Consider the following 17463-nt stretch of genomic DNA (forward strand, 5'->3'; position numbering starts at 1 on the left):
TGATGTCTAGTTTCTTGCTAGTGTGGGTATATTTATAAAATTCTCGAGCGTTTCAAAAAAAAAACTAAAATTTAATATGAGATGAATGTGTGGAGTAGCATATATAATGATGATATGTTCAATCATAGCACCACCATGTGCCACGTCATCACAGTATCCTACCAAAAGCATGAATTTTCCAACACCCTTCCAATGTAGGACTACTCTTACCACACGCCCTCCATATATAGACCCTTTCTCCAATCTCTTTCCCAATTTACCCTTACTAACTTATAGCATCCTCCCCTCGCCACCAAGGACAACCGAGTCATTTCGCATATCCACCTTCAAATTTTATTCCTTAAATCCCGATAACCATCCTCAAAACCCTCTTATAAATCTCCCTCACAGTTACACACGTATCATGCATCACTCATCATCAACAACAAAATCTCAATCTCATCTATGGCGAAACTCCAATACTGCCTCATCCTCTCTCTCCTCCTGCTCTCCACCTTCGCTACACTATCTCACGGTGGTAACTCCACCACCGGACCACCCAAGACCATTCCTGAAGAATGCCGGAAGGCCACCGGCGGACCATGCCACAGCAAAACCAGATCGTTAAAGCTTAAAGTCATCGCCATTGCTGCAATTTTAGTAGCAAGTATGATGGGTGTGATCCTACCCATGCTTTCACGGGCCATACCCGCTTTACAACCCGACAAGAAGCTCTTCGTATTGGTTAAAGCCTTTGCTTCGGGAGTGATTCTCGCAACTGGATACATGCACGTCTTACCCGATTCCTTTGATTGCTTGACATCCGAATGCTTGCCCGAATACCCATGGAGAAAGTTCCCATTCACAACGTTCATTGCAATGCTGTCAGCTGTATTCACGTTAATGGTGGATTCGTATGCAATGAGTTGTTACAAAAAGTATCACGAGAAAACAAAGGAGAAACTGGAAGTGAAGATCTCCGGTGATCATTTCCATGGCGATGGATCATCTGGGCTTGATTCTCCGGCGTCACAGTTGAGGCGATACAGGGTGGTTGCTCAGGTACATTTCACCGGAATATTCCTTAATTTACCAAAATTTACAATATTAATTAATGTTACAACTTATTGCAGGTGTTAGAGTTAGGAATAGTTGTACACTCAGTTGTGATCGGACTATCCATGGGTGCATCGGATAATTTATGCACCATAAGACCTCTAGTGGCTGCGCTATGCTTCCATCAATTCTTTGAAGGAATGGGTCTCGGTGGTTGCATTCTTCAGGTGATCGGTGTGCATGGCTTTAATTTAATTTAAAATTTAAACAAAAATCAAAATATTTGATTCATTTGTTTTATATAATGAGTGTAGGCAGAGTATGAGATGAAGATGAAGGCAATGATGGTGTTTTTCTTCTCGGTGACGACTCCGTTTGGGATAGCACTTGGAATTGGGTTGTCGAATGTGTATCGTGAAAATAGTCCGGCAGCCCTGATGGTGGTCGGAATACTAGATGCAGTGTCGGCAGGGCTGTTGAATTATATGGCTTTGGTGGATCTGTTGGCGGCGGATTTCATGGGGGAAAAGCTTCAAGAAGATATGAAGCTTCAAGCAATTTCTTTTGTTGCAGTTTTTCTTGGTGCTGGAGGCATGTCGGTGATGGCAATTTGGGCATAAACAATTTTGCCTTCCTTAATTTGTTTGTTTAAGATTTTTGGGTTAGGAATGTGTAAGGGGATTATTAACGCATTTATTTGAAAAAGATTGACTAAATTTACTATTTTGCCCTTAGAGCATCCACATCGGTTGTGCTTGCAAATCAATTGTAAATGCCACATGTTACCTGGAAATGTTAATACGCTACTAAAAACTAAGGGTTATTGTCACTATAACGCAACAAACTTTAGTATATTGGTTTAAATGGTCCTTCATGATTTTTTTTGGTAGTTAAGGGGCAAAAGTCTATTTTTACCTGCTAAAAAAGGCCCAAGACTTATTATTACCGGTATTCTTGATGACATGGTTTTTTTTCATAAGTTATAAACTAAATCTAATTATTAAAAATAGAAAAACAAATAACCCCTATCAAACCCAAACCCACCCTTACCCTTACTCTCGGTACTTAATATTTTCTTTCTTTTTCCCCTTACTCCTCTTTTCCTCCACAAATCGAGCCACCGCTATAGCCACATGCCCCCATCTTTAAGAAAAAATCCGGAGTCCAACAACCAACATAGACGATATGTCGATGTCTAATTCTTCCTAGGGTTTGAATCTCGACATTGAATCCATGGTCGTGAGAAAAATCACGGCTCATGGCTGGCAATCTTTTCACTGCAACAAGTTCGTTGTTGGGCATGACATATTTGTAAACAATCCCGACTCCTCGTTTTTCGATGATGTTATCTTCCTTTAAAGAATTGAGAACAACATCGCAAGTGAAATCTAGGCATTGGAAAGCAGTAAGCTTCCATGATCGAGCTTTGCAAGCTTTCTTGATAGATCGAGCTTTGATGATTGCTGCAATGGTGAAGGCGATGGAACAACGGAGTATGCCAAGAACGAGAAGAAGTTTTACAGAGGCGGAGATTAATGATTTTGAATGTGGTTGATGGGTGGCGTTTGCGATTCTTTCTTTACAGGTTCCATCGAGTAAAAGCTTATGCACACCAGAAAATTGGCTAATGGTTGAACGGTTAACTGATTGTTGGACAAACTGACCCGACCGAGATTCGCTGACACATAATCGGTCACCGTGAATTCGCCGAAGAGAAGATTGTTCTGAAGTTCAACCTGTGACAGATGAGGCAAACTGAAAAGCCCTTTTGGAATCGAACCATTGAGGAAATTTTCTCCCATTCAGATTCGATTCAGCAATTGACATTCACCAAGAGACTCCGGAATCGGACCAAATAAAAAGTTTCCCAAAGAGATTATCGTTTCGAGTTTGTTTCCATTACATAGATTGGGAGGAAGCGAACTTGTTAATTTGTTGGAAGACAAATCAAGGATTTGTAGCTTTCTGTTCCTGCCAAGGCCTTGAGGAATGCTTCCAGTGAAGTTTTTTTTTCCCAGAGTTGTAATACCTCCAACTCCGACAGTTCGCCCATGGAATCAGGAATCGATCCGTGGAGTTTGTTTTAGAACAAATTGAGTAAGGTGAGATTGTTTAATTTAGGGAAGAATGAGGATAGTAGGCAGATGAGATCAAGGAAGCAACGAGAGAGAACAAATGCTTTCACTACCGACCTAATTTTAACAGGAAAAATCCACGTAGATGACATATGGGCCCCACATGGACCATTTTCAGTGACCAAATGCCACGTGTCATATCAAAACTGATGAGTATGAAGGGGTTCACCGGGTGACCCCTTCATATTTTTTATAATGACTCCTTAAAACAGTAAAACACAAATACGTATCCCTAAAAGGCCAAAAAAAGTCATGAGAGACCATTTAAACCAATATACTAAAGTTTGTTGGGTTATAGTGACAATAACCCAAAAACTAATATATATCAAGTGGATGAAAAGTTAATATATTGATTAAAAATAATTTGCATGTGTATTCCCCTCACATCATCCATATTTGTTGATTAAAAAATTTAATAAACTACATTTGCAAGGCTTGCACGCGTTGAAAGATCAAGTCCTATGTGGCATGAAATATTGTGGCATTGCAAAAGAATTTTGAAAGACCCCGATGTGGATGCTCTTATATTGAAAATGATGACCCCACAAAAAAAATCTAATTCTATGTTTACATCTAGACAGGATTTTCGTGAACGCTAAAAAATGGTTTATTTAATTATTCAGGTCATATATTACATGAGAAATCTTTATAAAAGTCTTAATATTTTGGTAAAAATTAACGATCAAGTCTCTAACAAATTTCTTTTGAATAGAAAAGTCTTGATTATTTGATTTTAAACGATAATATATCATTTCCAGTTAAAAGAAAAATAAGAAATTTTTTGTTAATTTGATCAAAATATTAATTAATTAGGACTTTTTGTTTTAATTTTTTCTTTTGGATTTAATCGTTAGTTTTTTTTTTAAAAAAATTGATTTTTGTGAAGATTTCCCATACTTAAATAGTCAAAATATAATATTTTTTTGTATTTTTTTTCAAAATTTTATATTTATGAGGAGATAATTATGACATCATTTGTTTTCGAACATGTCATTGGTTGTATCAGTTAAAGAATCGAATCAGATTTGATGTTCAGTATGGTTTTCAGAAGATTGATCAAATATGATCATTTTCTAAAGAAACTAACGAGCTATTGAAGAATAATTAAATGCATGACTGTTTTATCATATTTCTTTGACTTTTTGGTATTTTTCTTTGACTTTTAGATATAAAAGAGTTGGTTCCTATTAAAACTTAATATAAACCAATCTTTTTAATGTTTTTATTTTAAAATCAACGACCAAAGAAGCTTTATATATTTCCACTAGAAAAAACTACCCATAAATTTTAGTTGCTAAATTGACACCCCTTAGACACACTATAAACACTTTTAGTAAAAGTCAACCTATAATAAACTATTTAAAATTACTTTTTCAAAAAACAATGCAAATTCAACCAATAAAAAAACCTTAAAAATCAAATAGGGTGTCTAAATGGAAAATTAAGATATATTTTTAGCCAACCCCTAAATTTTAGCTTCTTTATTTTAGAAGACAACAATAAGAAAAAAAAAAAAAAAAAAAAAAAAGTTTAGATAAGTTGTTGGTAGCGACACAACTTATGTAAAAGAATTGTCTTAATTTTGATTAACTAATTATAAATTAATTCTTTCCAAAATAAATAAATAAATCCTCAATAAAGTCTTGGAAAACCTACATGGAGTGAAGTTATTCAGTCATATACACCTTCACATTGGGACATTGGGTGCTGGCTAACGGAATCCATCCATACCTCACAGTTGACTAACAGTTTGACTGACAGAGTTATTCAGTCTCATACCTTCATATTTAACCTCAAACCTCAAACCTCCAAACTCATCAATGACGAACACTTTCCTCCATTACCAATCGATCGCCGAGAAATTCCTCCTTTTCTCCACTAAATTCTGGTCAACTATCTCCACCGTCGCCGCCATCGCCGGCCTCTCATCCTTCTTCTACTTGACTCATGAACAATACACAAACAGTTTCAACAATTCCGGCAAATACATTTGCGCCTTCATCATCATCGCCCTCCACTTCATCATCTTCTTTTCTGATACCCAAAAGCTCAAACTCACAATCGCCCCCTTCTTTCCCGGATCTGCTATGAAATGGACCCTGCGATTCACGGCTATGAGAGTCATTTACGTCTTCCTTTATGTCCCCGAAAAATCGGTTGTTATGTTGATATTCTCAATTTGTGTTTGGATTGACATTATCGCAATCACTCGGATCATTAAACCGTCGATTGATTTATGGGTTACAAATTCGGTGTTTATCGCGGTTGTTAGTCGAAGCATTGATCTATACGGGTTCACGGCTCATCACTGGTTGATCATGTTGTTATGTTTTCCGGTGATGTTTGTGCAATTTCGGCTAGAGGGTTACAAGGATGAAGAAACAAAGGAGAAAGAGGGATGAAACTGTTATATAGGGTTCATGTTCCTTGGGTTTTTGTAGGAATTTGTAGGATCTAACACTTTTCAATCAAGGAATTGTTTTCATTTTTGGTATTGGAATTATAAATACTGTATTTGCAAAAATACAAAAGAATCATATCTATCTATCATTGTTTATTTATACTTTGGTTTATTGTCATGTATCCCAACAATGTTTAGTATATTAGTTTAAATGGTCCCTCATGATTATTTTTTGCCTTTAAAGGGTACTAACTTGTGTTTTACCGGTTAATTTGGTACCTTTACCCATTTTTGAAGGTTACAGTGCCATGTTAGCTGCCAAATAGGCAGGTGAGTCAACAATGACTCAGTGGTGAGTCGACTCATCGTTGCCAGGTGTGTTTGTGTGAATTACCAGGCGTGTTTGTGTGGTATCTTATAGCAACAAAAACCACCATTGATTCACAACCTCCAAAATTCACAGCACCACTACCCTTTATTTGGGTACATATAAATCGATGGGTTCTTGGCGATCATCTTCAACTCCACGAGATATGGTTTTTGATGATGATTACGACGGAGACGAAGATGAAACAGGTTTAGATGATAAGATGATTAGAGATGATAATCAGGTGATACCTTGGTCATCTTGGCCGCCTTCACCGACATCCAGTTCCTCGGGAAGAAAAGAATACTTTAGGAGTTTAGAAACCGATTTCAAGAAAACAATTTGATTTTCAAATTGACTTCAAGCAAACATCTTAGAAAAACGGTTTTAGAAACTGATTTCAAGCAAACATTTTGATTTAGAGAATTGATTTTATATGCCGGTTAAAATCACGTTCACCTCGTTGCAGACTAATTCTCCAGATTCATAAGTGAAAAGAAATTCGAAATCAGGGAAAACATCTGCAACCGCGTCATACATGTCGAGAATTCGAAAGAGTTTTTCTGAAGATCTTTGCCCAATTGCAACTGCTTCCCCAAAATTCAACAGCTGCATCACACATCCTTTTGTTGTTTCAACGAAACTAATTTCTTTGATAAATTCGGATTCGCTGAAAACTTGTTCGCATAATCGTTTTTCCCCAAAAAGAACCTTGACCACGATTTTAATCGCTTGAATCCATTTCTTCATTTTCTCATCCAAAATTTTCCATTCAATCTTCTGTACTTCTTCAATACTAAGCCTTTCAACTCCTAGAATGGATAAACACTCGTTTAAGACATCACGTCGGACGTTACTGTAAACCTGACAACACTCTTTTTCATAGCCGGACCTAATCATCCGATCGGCGATGGCTTTCAGCTCCTTGATTGCTTCCGGATGGATCAAATCGACAAAAACATCACCACCTAAGCTCAGGCCTCTTTCGTGATGATACCCACTTCCGTTCCCACCATCTTCATCTTCTCTGTAGCTTACAAAATCGTCCCCAATTTCAATCTCGTTTGACGGAAACGAGAATGAACCCTTGCGGATCGATCCATAGAGTCGACCTATGTCGAGAGGGACTGTGTTACGGAGTGAACATCAGACTCTATGTTTGGTGTTCGATTATACCGGAGTGAACATCAGGGTCATCGCTGGAGTCGAAGAAGACAGCGACGGAGCCAGAGAATTACATTAGGTGTTACACGTAGCAATTGAGTTAGCATTTAAACTTGCTGATTAGGATGGGTGTCACCAGGTGACCCCTTCAAAATTTCCAGAATGACCTTTTAAAACCGAAAAACACAAGTTTTTGCCCTTCAAATGCAAAAAATAGTCACGAGGGACCGTTTAAACCAATATACTAAAGTTTGTTGGGCAACAATGACAATAACCCTTATACTTTCTCATGATTTTGATCAAAAGCTAATCCAAAGGTGACCAAATAATAAAAGAGTTTGACATTTTGACTTTGGATTTGTCCTCTAATGTAGGTGTTTTGAAATAGATTTTTCAAGCCGAAAGTTAAAAACTGCATACAAAGGAAGAAAACAGTAGAAGACAATTATGAAAAGACAATTGTCATTGAACAAAAACTTATTTGAACCTGAAACAATTTTTTCAAAAGCCTCCTATAACATCAAAAATAACAAAGCTTTCTCGTTTAATGCTTTTTATAACATAAAATTCTTTGTCATATGTAGAATACATGTGCCTTGTTTCGTTTATTTTCTACTGAGTGAGGCAAGAGGGCGCTGATTTTGACTAAGAACGCCACCAATGTCAACCCCAAAGGTATCACATTCAACCTAGAAAACGTCATTAAAGTTTGGTAATACAAAAACATTTTCAAAGTTTGGTAATCCATATAAACCGACCACCCATCAGACACTCGGCTATAATTGTGATAATGCTACTAAAATTCTAAAAGAACTGGCTTTAAAAAAAATCTAAACCATGGAAGATCTAAATGCCATACAAAATAGTTGAGAGTGATCAAGTTGATGATGGTCTCAATATTTGTTTCAATCATCTTAATTCCCTCCTCGAGATCACATTCCCTAAGAAAGTTATTTCACAAACGAGAAACTTACATTTCCTATCGTTGGCATATGACTTATGCTCGTGCAAAGTTGAAAAAACTTTGTGGACATGAGAAAGATGGTCTTTAACAGTTCTACTAAAAATCAAAATGTCATCAAAATAAACCACTACAAATCACACCCATAAAGGACTTAAAAATGTTATTCATGAAAGTGCCTGGTGCTTTCGATAACCCAAACAACATAACCATCCACTTGTATAACAAACATATCATGTATCTTGAAAGCTTTTGTCCGCTCATCGATGGGCCTCATTCAAATTTGATGATACCTGCTCCTCAAATCAATTTTTTAGAAGTACTTCACCATGTAATTAGTATAGCAGATCGTTGAACCATGAAATAGGAAAACGATACTTGATCGTTATGATGTTAATGAATTGATAACATACAGAAAGTGCCCCTATTTTTGGGAACCAATAGAATGGGAACAACACACACAGACAGACAGACTCATAGTCTCTCGAATCAAACCCTTCTCCAAAAGCTCTGTCACTTGTCCGTGAAGTTTTATATTCTTTCAGGTTTCATCGGATAGGTTACCTTGTTCAAAATGAAAGAACCCGAGACAAAATTGCTATGTCCTAAACCATGGAACTTTAAGTCATGATGGTCGGATTAACTTGGTTCTTGGCTTTTAAGGTTAGTTGATACACATACGAATATGTCTAATAAATAATGATGAAGACTCCTAATATCCTAGATTTGGGTTTTAGTATCCTCCACCATGTCATAATATCCTAAGTCAGTCAAATTCATGAATAACTTCTTCAACCGTAATGATTTTGTAGTCAGATTGTGGCAATACAAGAAAACTCAATGTATATGGTTATAAGAGCATCCACAATGGGGGTTTAATAAGAGTTGAATAGATGATGACTATGATTTAATAAAATTTTAATGGTGTGTGAGTGATGATATGGATGAGAGTTGCATGATAATTGAGTGGTTCAATAAATTTAATCTTTTCTTTTTCAATTAAATTTCAAACCAAATATAAAAAATCCATTAAAATTTGTAGGGTTTAATGGAGTGTCGATGTTAAAGAGTATATTTGAATAAAAAGTGAAATGGTGATGTGGCAGTGATGTGGTAATCCATTGAACTCCTTAGAGTTCAATGGATTGTAGATGCCCTAAAGTAGGGAGTTAAGATTCATTAGTTTTTCTTTTTGGCCACATAACAACTCTTGATTTCCCCACTACCTTTTTATCTTTCTCCATGTGATGCTTCCTCACTATGATAGTTATTTAACTTTACCTTTGGATGTTTTGGTATGTCTAGGATCAAACACACCTCAATGGTGTTTAACCAATCAATGAAGTTGTTAGGGTTAGCGTTACCCATGAATTTAGGAATCGTGACCTTTAAACTAAGGTGTCGTTTAATTTGTTGACGGGAATTAGAACCAAATTACACCACTTTCTTATATTTGGTTCAAAACTTTCAAAAGGAATTGGATTCCTAAATGAGTCAAAATTTTCTTCCATTGAGGGAAAATAAATTTCTTCCAAAATCTAAAGGAATTAAAATTATTTTCAAGTGAGAATGCTAGAGAAAACCATATTACTATTTTTACTTTTAACACTACATATAAAACTCACCTGCCACCACCGCCACCATAACCACCTCCACCTCCACCGCCGCCATCCACCACTGACATCACTGCTACCACCACAACCATTACAACCATCGCCACCGCCACTTACCATCACCACCGTCACCTTTACCACCTGTGCCACCAACTCCACCACCACCCTTTACCCACCACCACCAATGTCACCATCACCCACTAACCACTACCTCTAGCACCACGCCACCATATCACTGTCACGCACCAACACCACTGTCACCTACACCCCACCAGCACCACCTCCGCCACCAATGACGAGTTTATGCATGCCTAAGGTGGGTCACATGACCCACCTAATTTTATAAATAATAATAGAAATTATATACCAAGAAATTGAGGAACCACCTAAATGTTTTTAAATGACCTACCTTATAAAGAAAATGAAAGAAAAGAGAGAAAAAGATTTTGGGTGGGTAAAAAAAAGAACTCAATTATTGAAATAGAGGCGAAGCAATGGAACGACGATTCGAATTATTTAGGAAGAATAGGGTTTTTAGCCACTTTAGTTTCCAATTCCATTTAGGATAAAGGACTCTTTTATTACATTATCATATTATTATTATTTTTTTTATTTTCTGAGTTATAATAAAAATAAACATACATCTTACTTATTAACTTTTTCTGCTTTGGAGGAACGCGCAACAAATCATTTCCCATTTGATCGTGAATCTATATCCATTTTCTTAGTTTCTTTTTTATTTTTGTTTATTTTAAATAGATTTTCATTTCATTTTTTCTTTAAATGATAAACCTTTTACTCACACATTTTTTTATTACTGACTATTAGATGTGTAAATAATAATTAACAGACCGGTTTTATTTTAAATTTACGATGATTTTAGTAAAAAAATTAAGGTTTATAGGTTTGGGCTCAGTCATCTCACCATTAGTTTTTATACATGTTGAATTTGTTATTTTTCTGGTTGAACCCGATTTTTTTCTTGAACCGACCCTAGTTAGTGAACCATTTGAGTTTCTATTCTAGACTCGCTACTGTCCGCCACTACCCATCACCATCTCCACAACCACCACTACTACCACCATCAACATCATTGCTACCACCATCGCCACTGTCATCACCGACCACCACCCACAACTAACACCATCACCATCACCATCATTTACTATTTTTATAATTTATAAATTATTAAAAAAAAAAAGTATAATTAAGCAAAAAAAAAGGACAATTTTGTCATTGTACATTATTCTAATTTCATTTCCTACCAACCAACCAAAAATATGGAATTAGATTCAGATTTCATTCCTGCCAACCAAACAAAATATGAAATTGGATTGCAACTCTTAACAGATTTTAATTTCTTGACAGATTTCAATTCCTTTAAAAACATTCTGCAAACCAAATGTCACCTAATACTCCTCAACGAGTTATTAGGACATGGTTTCTCACGACGACAAGCTAATATTAATCATTTATTGGAAAATACATAAAATTTGTATGGTTGGTGTAAGCGCATTTTCGTTTTCTAACCTACAGGAGTTCAAGTCCATTAGTTTGTTTTCTTTCTCTCTTGCGTAAGAATTTTTGGATGATCACCTTTTAATCCAGGTTACACTTTCAACCACTGTCAACCTTTATATATTTTCATTTGCCGTATTGTTTGGTATTAAACTTTGAATGTTTATAAAAACTTTTGATTTCTTTCTATAAACTTTGAATATATAGGTATTAAACTGAATATTTGAACGTGTTGGTATCTTCTTTTCCCTTGTATTTCAAACTAACCACTAAAAAAACCTCTCAAAAAATTTTATTTTGCAAAGATCTAACGAAATGAAACATATTTTGCGAAATATAAAATCAAAACATGTTCCCTATTTGAGATCCTTTCCGAAATGAGGTTTGTATTTCTCACATCCTATCATGCCTATGGAAGTATAGATACCCTTTTCTGCTTGTATCACAAAATAATAATTATAAAAACCTTTCAGAAAAAGAAAATCGCCAAGATTTTGAATAATGAATTACATTTTGCTTAATATGTCTATTTTTCCTTTTTTGCGCACTATCATGTCTACGAAATGAAAAGTTATTGTCGTATCTTATGGTGGTTTAACTTAAATTATTAAAGCGCAAATTGGAGAAAATAACATCATAAATTTTGCCTTCTATATTGACATAGGTAGCTTATTTAATTTTAAACCCATAATAACAATATACTTATAGTTTATTATTGATTATAAAATTTTATAACCTCTACCATTTTAATTTTTAACAATCATGAGAGAAAAACATGACAAACCTCTAACAACTTTCACAATGAAGAGAGAAAATGCAAATGCTAATGCTGGTGTCCGATGAAGCTTCATGGTTAAGAACATTTGATTTTTGCATATTTTCAAAACTTTGACACAGTTTTTATCTTTTGACAAAAATAGCCCTTTAAGTTTAAATATTTCAACTTTGGCAAAGATTTCTAGAAATCAAACTTTTCACATTTCAGAATGTATAAACTTCACTATAAAACTTTATAAATGGCATTTTTGCCATGATTTTGGTTATGCAAGTTACTAAAAAATTTAAAAAGTGACAAACGTAGCCTAAACAACCGGTTTTTGAAGCATATTTTTAAACAACAACAATAGTTGTAGACATGAACTCGATTATGGTTGATGCTACAATTATGAGAAACATATCCATGCCATCTTTTAACCACACAACTTTACTTTATCGGATTTTTAGCCTTCTTCCATACTTTTTACTACATAAAAAGACTAACATTTGGTAGGAGGAACCTTTGTAAATTGTGATTGATACTTTTTTGCATATAATATCTACATCAACAGAAACTAAGTCATTAAAACCTGCAAGAAAATTCAACTTGGTATTAGTTATATTTCATTTGTATAATTATAATAACACTGATGGAATGATATAATTGCACCCAAAAAGAGGCCATAACTACAAATGAGCAACATTTTTATCCATTATAGCAATGTATTTGCATCCTAAAGAAGAACAAAATTTCCATGGGTGTTCATCCTAATCTAAGAATTCAAAGCAGCATAAAAAATACAAAACTATATCCAGTTATATGATATTGATGTCACCTTTGATCGCATAACAGTTTCACACATCAAAACAGTATGTACTCATCATCAGAAGATAGCTTCATACAACAAAAGGGGCAATTCAAAATACTATGAAGCAAACATAATCCCACTGTTGAAGGCGAATTAATTGAAGAAAAAACCTAACCATACCATCGTCATTATCATAGGACTTGATTACGAATTATGCATACCTAAAGGGCATATTACTTAGGGCAAAATAAGCAGAAACCCCGCCAATCAAAAATTGATTCGAATTATTACATGATAATGGAAGAATTACTCACCAGCGCAATCGAAAACGATAGCAAATTGCGATCTAACCAACATGAAATGGACCGATATCGCCAGTACGAAGTGAACCAGCGATCTCATCAGCAACAGTCAAGCACGATATAACCCAACCACTCAGCGCCATCCACACCATATTCGCCATCCACAGTGTCATACTCCAAGGTACTGCCATAGTCGTACCTACTGCTACTGATGCTGCTACTCTTCAAAATTACTTAGGTGTTCGAATTATACAGAAGGTTTCGAATAATACCCACAAACAAGATTCATTAAATCGACCAAAGAATCTGTTATTTGAGCATATTTTCAGAAATCTACTGTGCATAAAAACCAACAAACCCTATAAATCTGTGTCTATCTAGAGAAAACGATTGGAGAAGGGTGTTGGGGGTTTGGGTGTGAATATATATATTATATACACATCAATTTTAGGTGAATTAATGAACGGAGGTGGCAGATGATATTGATTGGAAATTTTGGAAGTATGGAGATCTTGACAAATTCTGCCACTGAAAGACTGAATCACAAGAACGAAATGACAAAGGCAGAGATAACCTTTTTGCTTAGAATATTGAAAGCTGTTCTAATTTTATTCTTTCAAAAAGGGGTATGTTCATATAATTATATAAAAAAATGGCAATTTGTAAAAGAAATATGTCGTTTGGTAGCAATAATTCTCGATATGAACTTGTAATTCATCATTGACTAAAATCTATAACATCGTTTTATCAAAATATATTTTAAATGAAAATATGAATCACTAATATCAAATTCAAGAAATATTGGTTCAAGTGTAGATTTTTAATCCAACCAATAAACCTTGAATATTACATCTAGAATTCTAGATGGTATCACAAGAAACATTAAAAGTGTAAGATTTGGTACGGGTTCAAGTATCTCACATTTTTTTCCTTTTTTCTATGGACGATGCGGTTTTATGGGCAGTGGTTTGACAGATAATTTTTTTTGTATTATTCCTTTGTTGAGATGTTTTTATTTGACATATGGACTTCAAATATATGTGCTCAAGAGTGATATTTATGTAGTTGGTTTTTCATTTGTATAGTGGAAGGGATGTATGATTCTATTAATTATAACGCCGACTAGGTGAAATATGTCAAGGAAGAAGGGATGGAATTCGGTTTATGACAAATTTGAAAATGAATTGTCAACTTGGAAGGCTAGAAGCTTATCTTTTGGAGGTATATCTGCTCTTGCAAATCATGGTTAGGAGGTTCTTCATTTTAACCAAAGTTCCTAGAATTTTTGCTCCCGATTTTAACAATCGAAGTGTTGCTGCAAATTGTTTTAGCATTGAAACGTGAACTCACAGTTTGCATAGGCAACCGAGGGGTACGACTAAAATGGATGAATTTCTAAATCCCTATTTACATCATTTGATGCATCTGAATCAAATCATTGGTGTAGAGCTTTGGTTCGATCGATTAACTCTCGATTGCTTCTTCAAGTTGTTTTTCTTTTATAGACAATGGTATGTTGGACCCTCGATAATGTTTCAACAAGATAATAAATTTTTTGTTTCTATCAAGTTGAACATTTTATTATAATGTTTGGGTCTTAATCATTTGCTTATTATGGCCAATCTTGGTTAAAAGGGGATGAATGTGGATTAGGTGTTAGGCCCTTTTTGTCTTGGAACCATAAGGATTATAGATCATGTTTTTATTGTGTGTCATATATCAGTTTTTATTTGGCAACCAGGGCCGGAACACAAATAGTATGATTAGAGGGGCCGGAATCAAAATTTCAAAACATAATAATATAGACAAGAAAAAAATTTGTTCAAAATTATGACAATAAACAAGAAAACTAGTAGAAAAAATATTGTCATATTGTTTAATAAAAATGAAATCTATCCACTTTTTTTTAAGTCTTGGAAAATTGATTTTAAACTAATCTTTTAGACTAAGTTTTCAATCAAAATGCAAAGGGTAAATGGCACAAAAAAACACTCTTTTTACACAGAAATTCGATTTTGACATCGTATTTTTTTGTGTCAATTTTGACACTGTGTTTTCCAGTTTGTTACAATTCTGACCACTTGACCGGTTAACCAGGTAACATGTTGACGTGGCATGATGAGGTGTCAGTTTTGATGACGTGACATGCTAACATGATATGCTGACGTGTCAAATTGATTTTTTTCCACAAAAAAACACTAAGTTTTCACTTTTTTTGATTTTGACAATAAGTTTAATTTTTTATTTCAATTTTGACACTATGTTTTTTTTTCCAATCGAACATCATTTATCAAATTTTGTTCAATTTTGTCTATTTTCCATTTGAAACCGTATAAATATATTTTTTTTATTACATTTTAAACCGTATAAGCATATTTTTTTTCGTTTAAAAACCACATTTTAAAGTTACATATTTAATATAAAATACAATTTTTATATAACTAATACATATTTATACATAAAAATATGGTTTGAGTGTAAAAAAAATGTATTTATACAAAACTATGGTTTTTAAATTAAAAAAAAATATTTATACGGTTTCAAATACTCCCTCCGTCCCATAATTATTGTCCACTTTTGACTTTTGAAGTCTTTATTCGTCAACTTTGACCTTAAATATTTTTATTTGTGTTATATATTACTTTATGAAACTTATAACAATGAAAATACATTTAAAATACAATCCATTCATATATTTTGCATCAAATATTATGTATCAAAAACAGAAATATTTAAGGTCAAAGTTGAAAAATAATGACTTCAAAAATCAAAAGTGGACAATAAATATGGGACGGAGGTAGTAAAAAATTGTCAACATTGAACAAAATTGGAAAAAAAATGATGTTCAATTTGGAACAAAAAAACATAGTGTCAAAGTTGAAAGAAAAAAGTTAAACTTAGTGTCAAAATCGAAAAAAAGTGAAAACTTACTATTTTTTGTGAGAAAAAAATTCAATTTTGACACATCAGCATATCATGTCATCAAAACTGACACGTCATCATGCCACGTCAGCATACAACCTAATTAACCGGTCAAGTGGTCAGAATTGTAACAAATTGAAAAACACAGTGTCAAAATTGACACAAAAAAAAAAACACGGTGTCAAAATCGAATTTCTGTGTAAAAAGAGTGTTTTTTGTGCCATTTACCCAAATGCAAAACCACAAATTATGCAAAACCATACTTTATAATCATATCACCATATAAATAAATATTCTACATTTTAATACTCTTTACTTTTACTTTCTACTAATAAACAGATAGATAATTTGAATGTTCTATTTTTATTTCATTTTTTTACAGTAACGACAATATATAATTTTTAATCAAACAATTAATCCCTATCCCTATTCTAATAAAAGAATAGTTTTTATTCTCCTTTTGATATGTTTTACCCTATTAGGTCTCTTAATTAATGCATATTTTATTCTTCTTTTGCCATGTATCATCCTATTAAGTTTCCTAATTAATGCATGTCACTTGTTAATCTATTAATTCTTCATTTCAAATTTCAAATTTTAAATTTTCCACTCTAATTACATTAAATTAATAACATTAGAATAAAAACTACAATAAAATTAATACAAATTATAAAGTGATGTAATTTCATATATTTATTTAATTCGATGATTATAATTTTATATAATAAAAAAAACTCTTAATTAATAATTTATTTAAAATAATTGATTAATAATTTTGAATTTTTATACTATGAAAGTTTAATTAATTTTGTAACCGTGGGAACCACGGGTTATAAACTAATAAGTAATAAATAATTCTAATTAATGGATAATAGTTGTCCTACACTTCTAGCCTTCTAGCACACCATAGCTCTATTCATAGTTCACACTTTACAAAGTCCTGCAAGGTCTATAATAGTTTCTACAATAGTTTGGTGGGAGAAGAGAAAGGAGAACTAGAAAGAGAGATAGAAAAAAAATATCGTTTTTACTCTCATGTAGAAAGGAGACCAAAGAGGGAGGTGGAGGCCATTAATCGGTAGAACACGACGGAAATCAGGGATCAACAATTTGGCGACGTAGTCAGGGAGCGAATGGTGATGACGTTATTTCTAACGGCCGGATTGAAACTAGTGGAGATCAGAGAAGATGCAGTTGTGCGGTATCGTTATTTCCAGCGGCCAGGGTAAATTTTAGGTTTTCTCAAACTCTTTGAGATAAAATAAGAATTATGTAATATGAGTATAATTTGTATTAATTTTATAGGGTTTTACAGCTTTTACGTTTTAGTTCCCTAACATTCTTTTTCCAAACAATATCTCTTTTAAATTCTTGGAGTGATTTTCGGATGTTTCATTGTTAATTGGTTTAGATTTTTGTTAATATTTAAATTGTTTTAACAATTCAAACAGAGGGTGAGAGGGGTCTAATTACCAAGCAA

The 17463-nt window shown here is 33.8% G+C and overlaps 2 protein-coding genes across 2 annotated transcripts; one reads left to right on the plus strand and one right to left on the minus strand.

Moving 5' to 3' along the window:
• The first annotated feature begins 441 nt into the window (after window positions 1-441).
• LOC145051888 (fe(2+) transport protein 1-like) lies at window positions 442-1655 on the plus strand. Its single transcript, XM_078999725.1, has 3 exons — window positions 442-1041; window positions 1113-1262; window positions 1350-1655. Exons 1-3 carry the CDS (start codon window positions 445-447, stop codon window positions 1653-1655), a joined length of 1053 nt encoding a protein of 350 aa, XP_078855851.1. The 5' UTR covers window positions 442-444.
• Window positions 1656-12301: 10646 nt separating this feature from the next.
• Window positions 12302-13393, minus strand: LOC145055038 (uncharacterized). The gene is made up of 2 exons (XM_079003320.1): window positions 13074-13393; window positions 12302-12540 (listed from the first exon to the last, which is right to left on the minus strand). The coding sequence occupies exon 1, from the start codon at window positions 13250-13252 to the stop codon at window positions 13106-13108; it is 147 nt and encodes a 48-aa protein (XP_078859446.1). The 5' UTR covers window positions 13253-13393; the 3' UTR covers window positions 12302-12540; window positions 13074-13105.
• Between the last annotated feature and the right edge of the window lie 4070 nt (window positions 13394-17463).

The sequence above is a fragment of the Lactuca serriola genome, chromosome 5 (assembly GCF_051521515.1).
Source record: "Lactuca serriola cultivar US96UC23 chromosome 5, Lser_US96UC23_V15, whole genome shotgun sequence".
Taxonomy (NCBI): domain Eukaryota; kingdom Viridiplantae; phylum Streptophyta; class Magnoliopsida; order Asterales; family Asteraceae; genus Lactuca; species Lactuca serriola.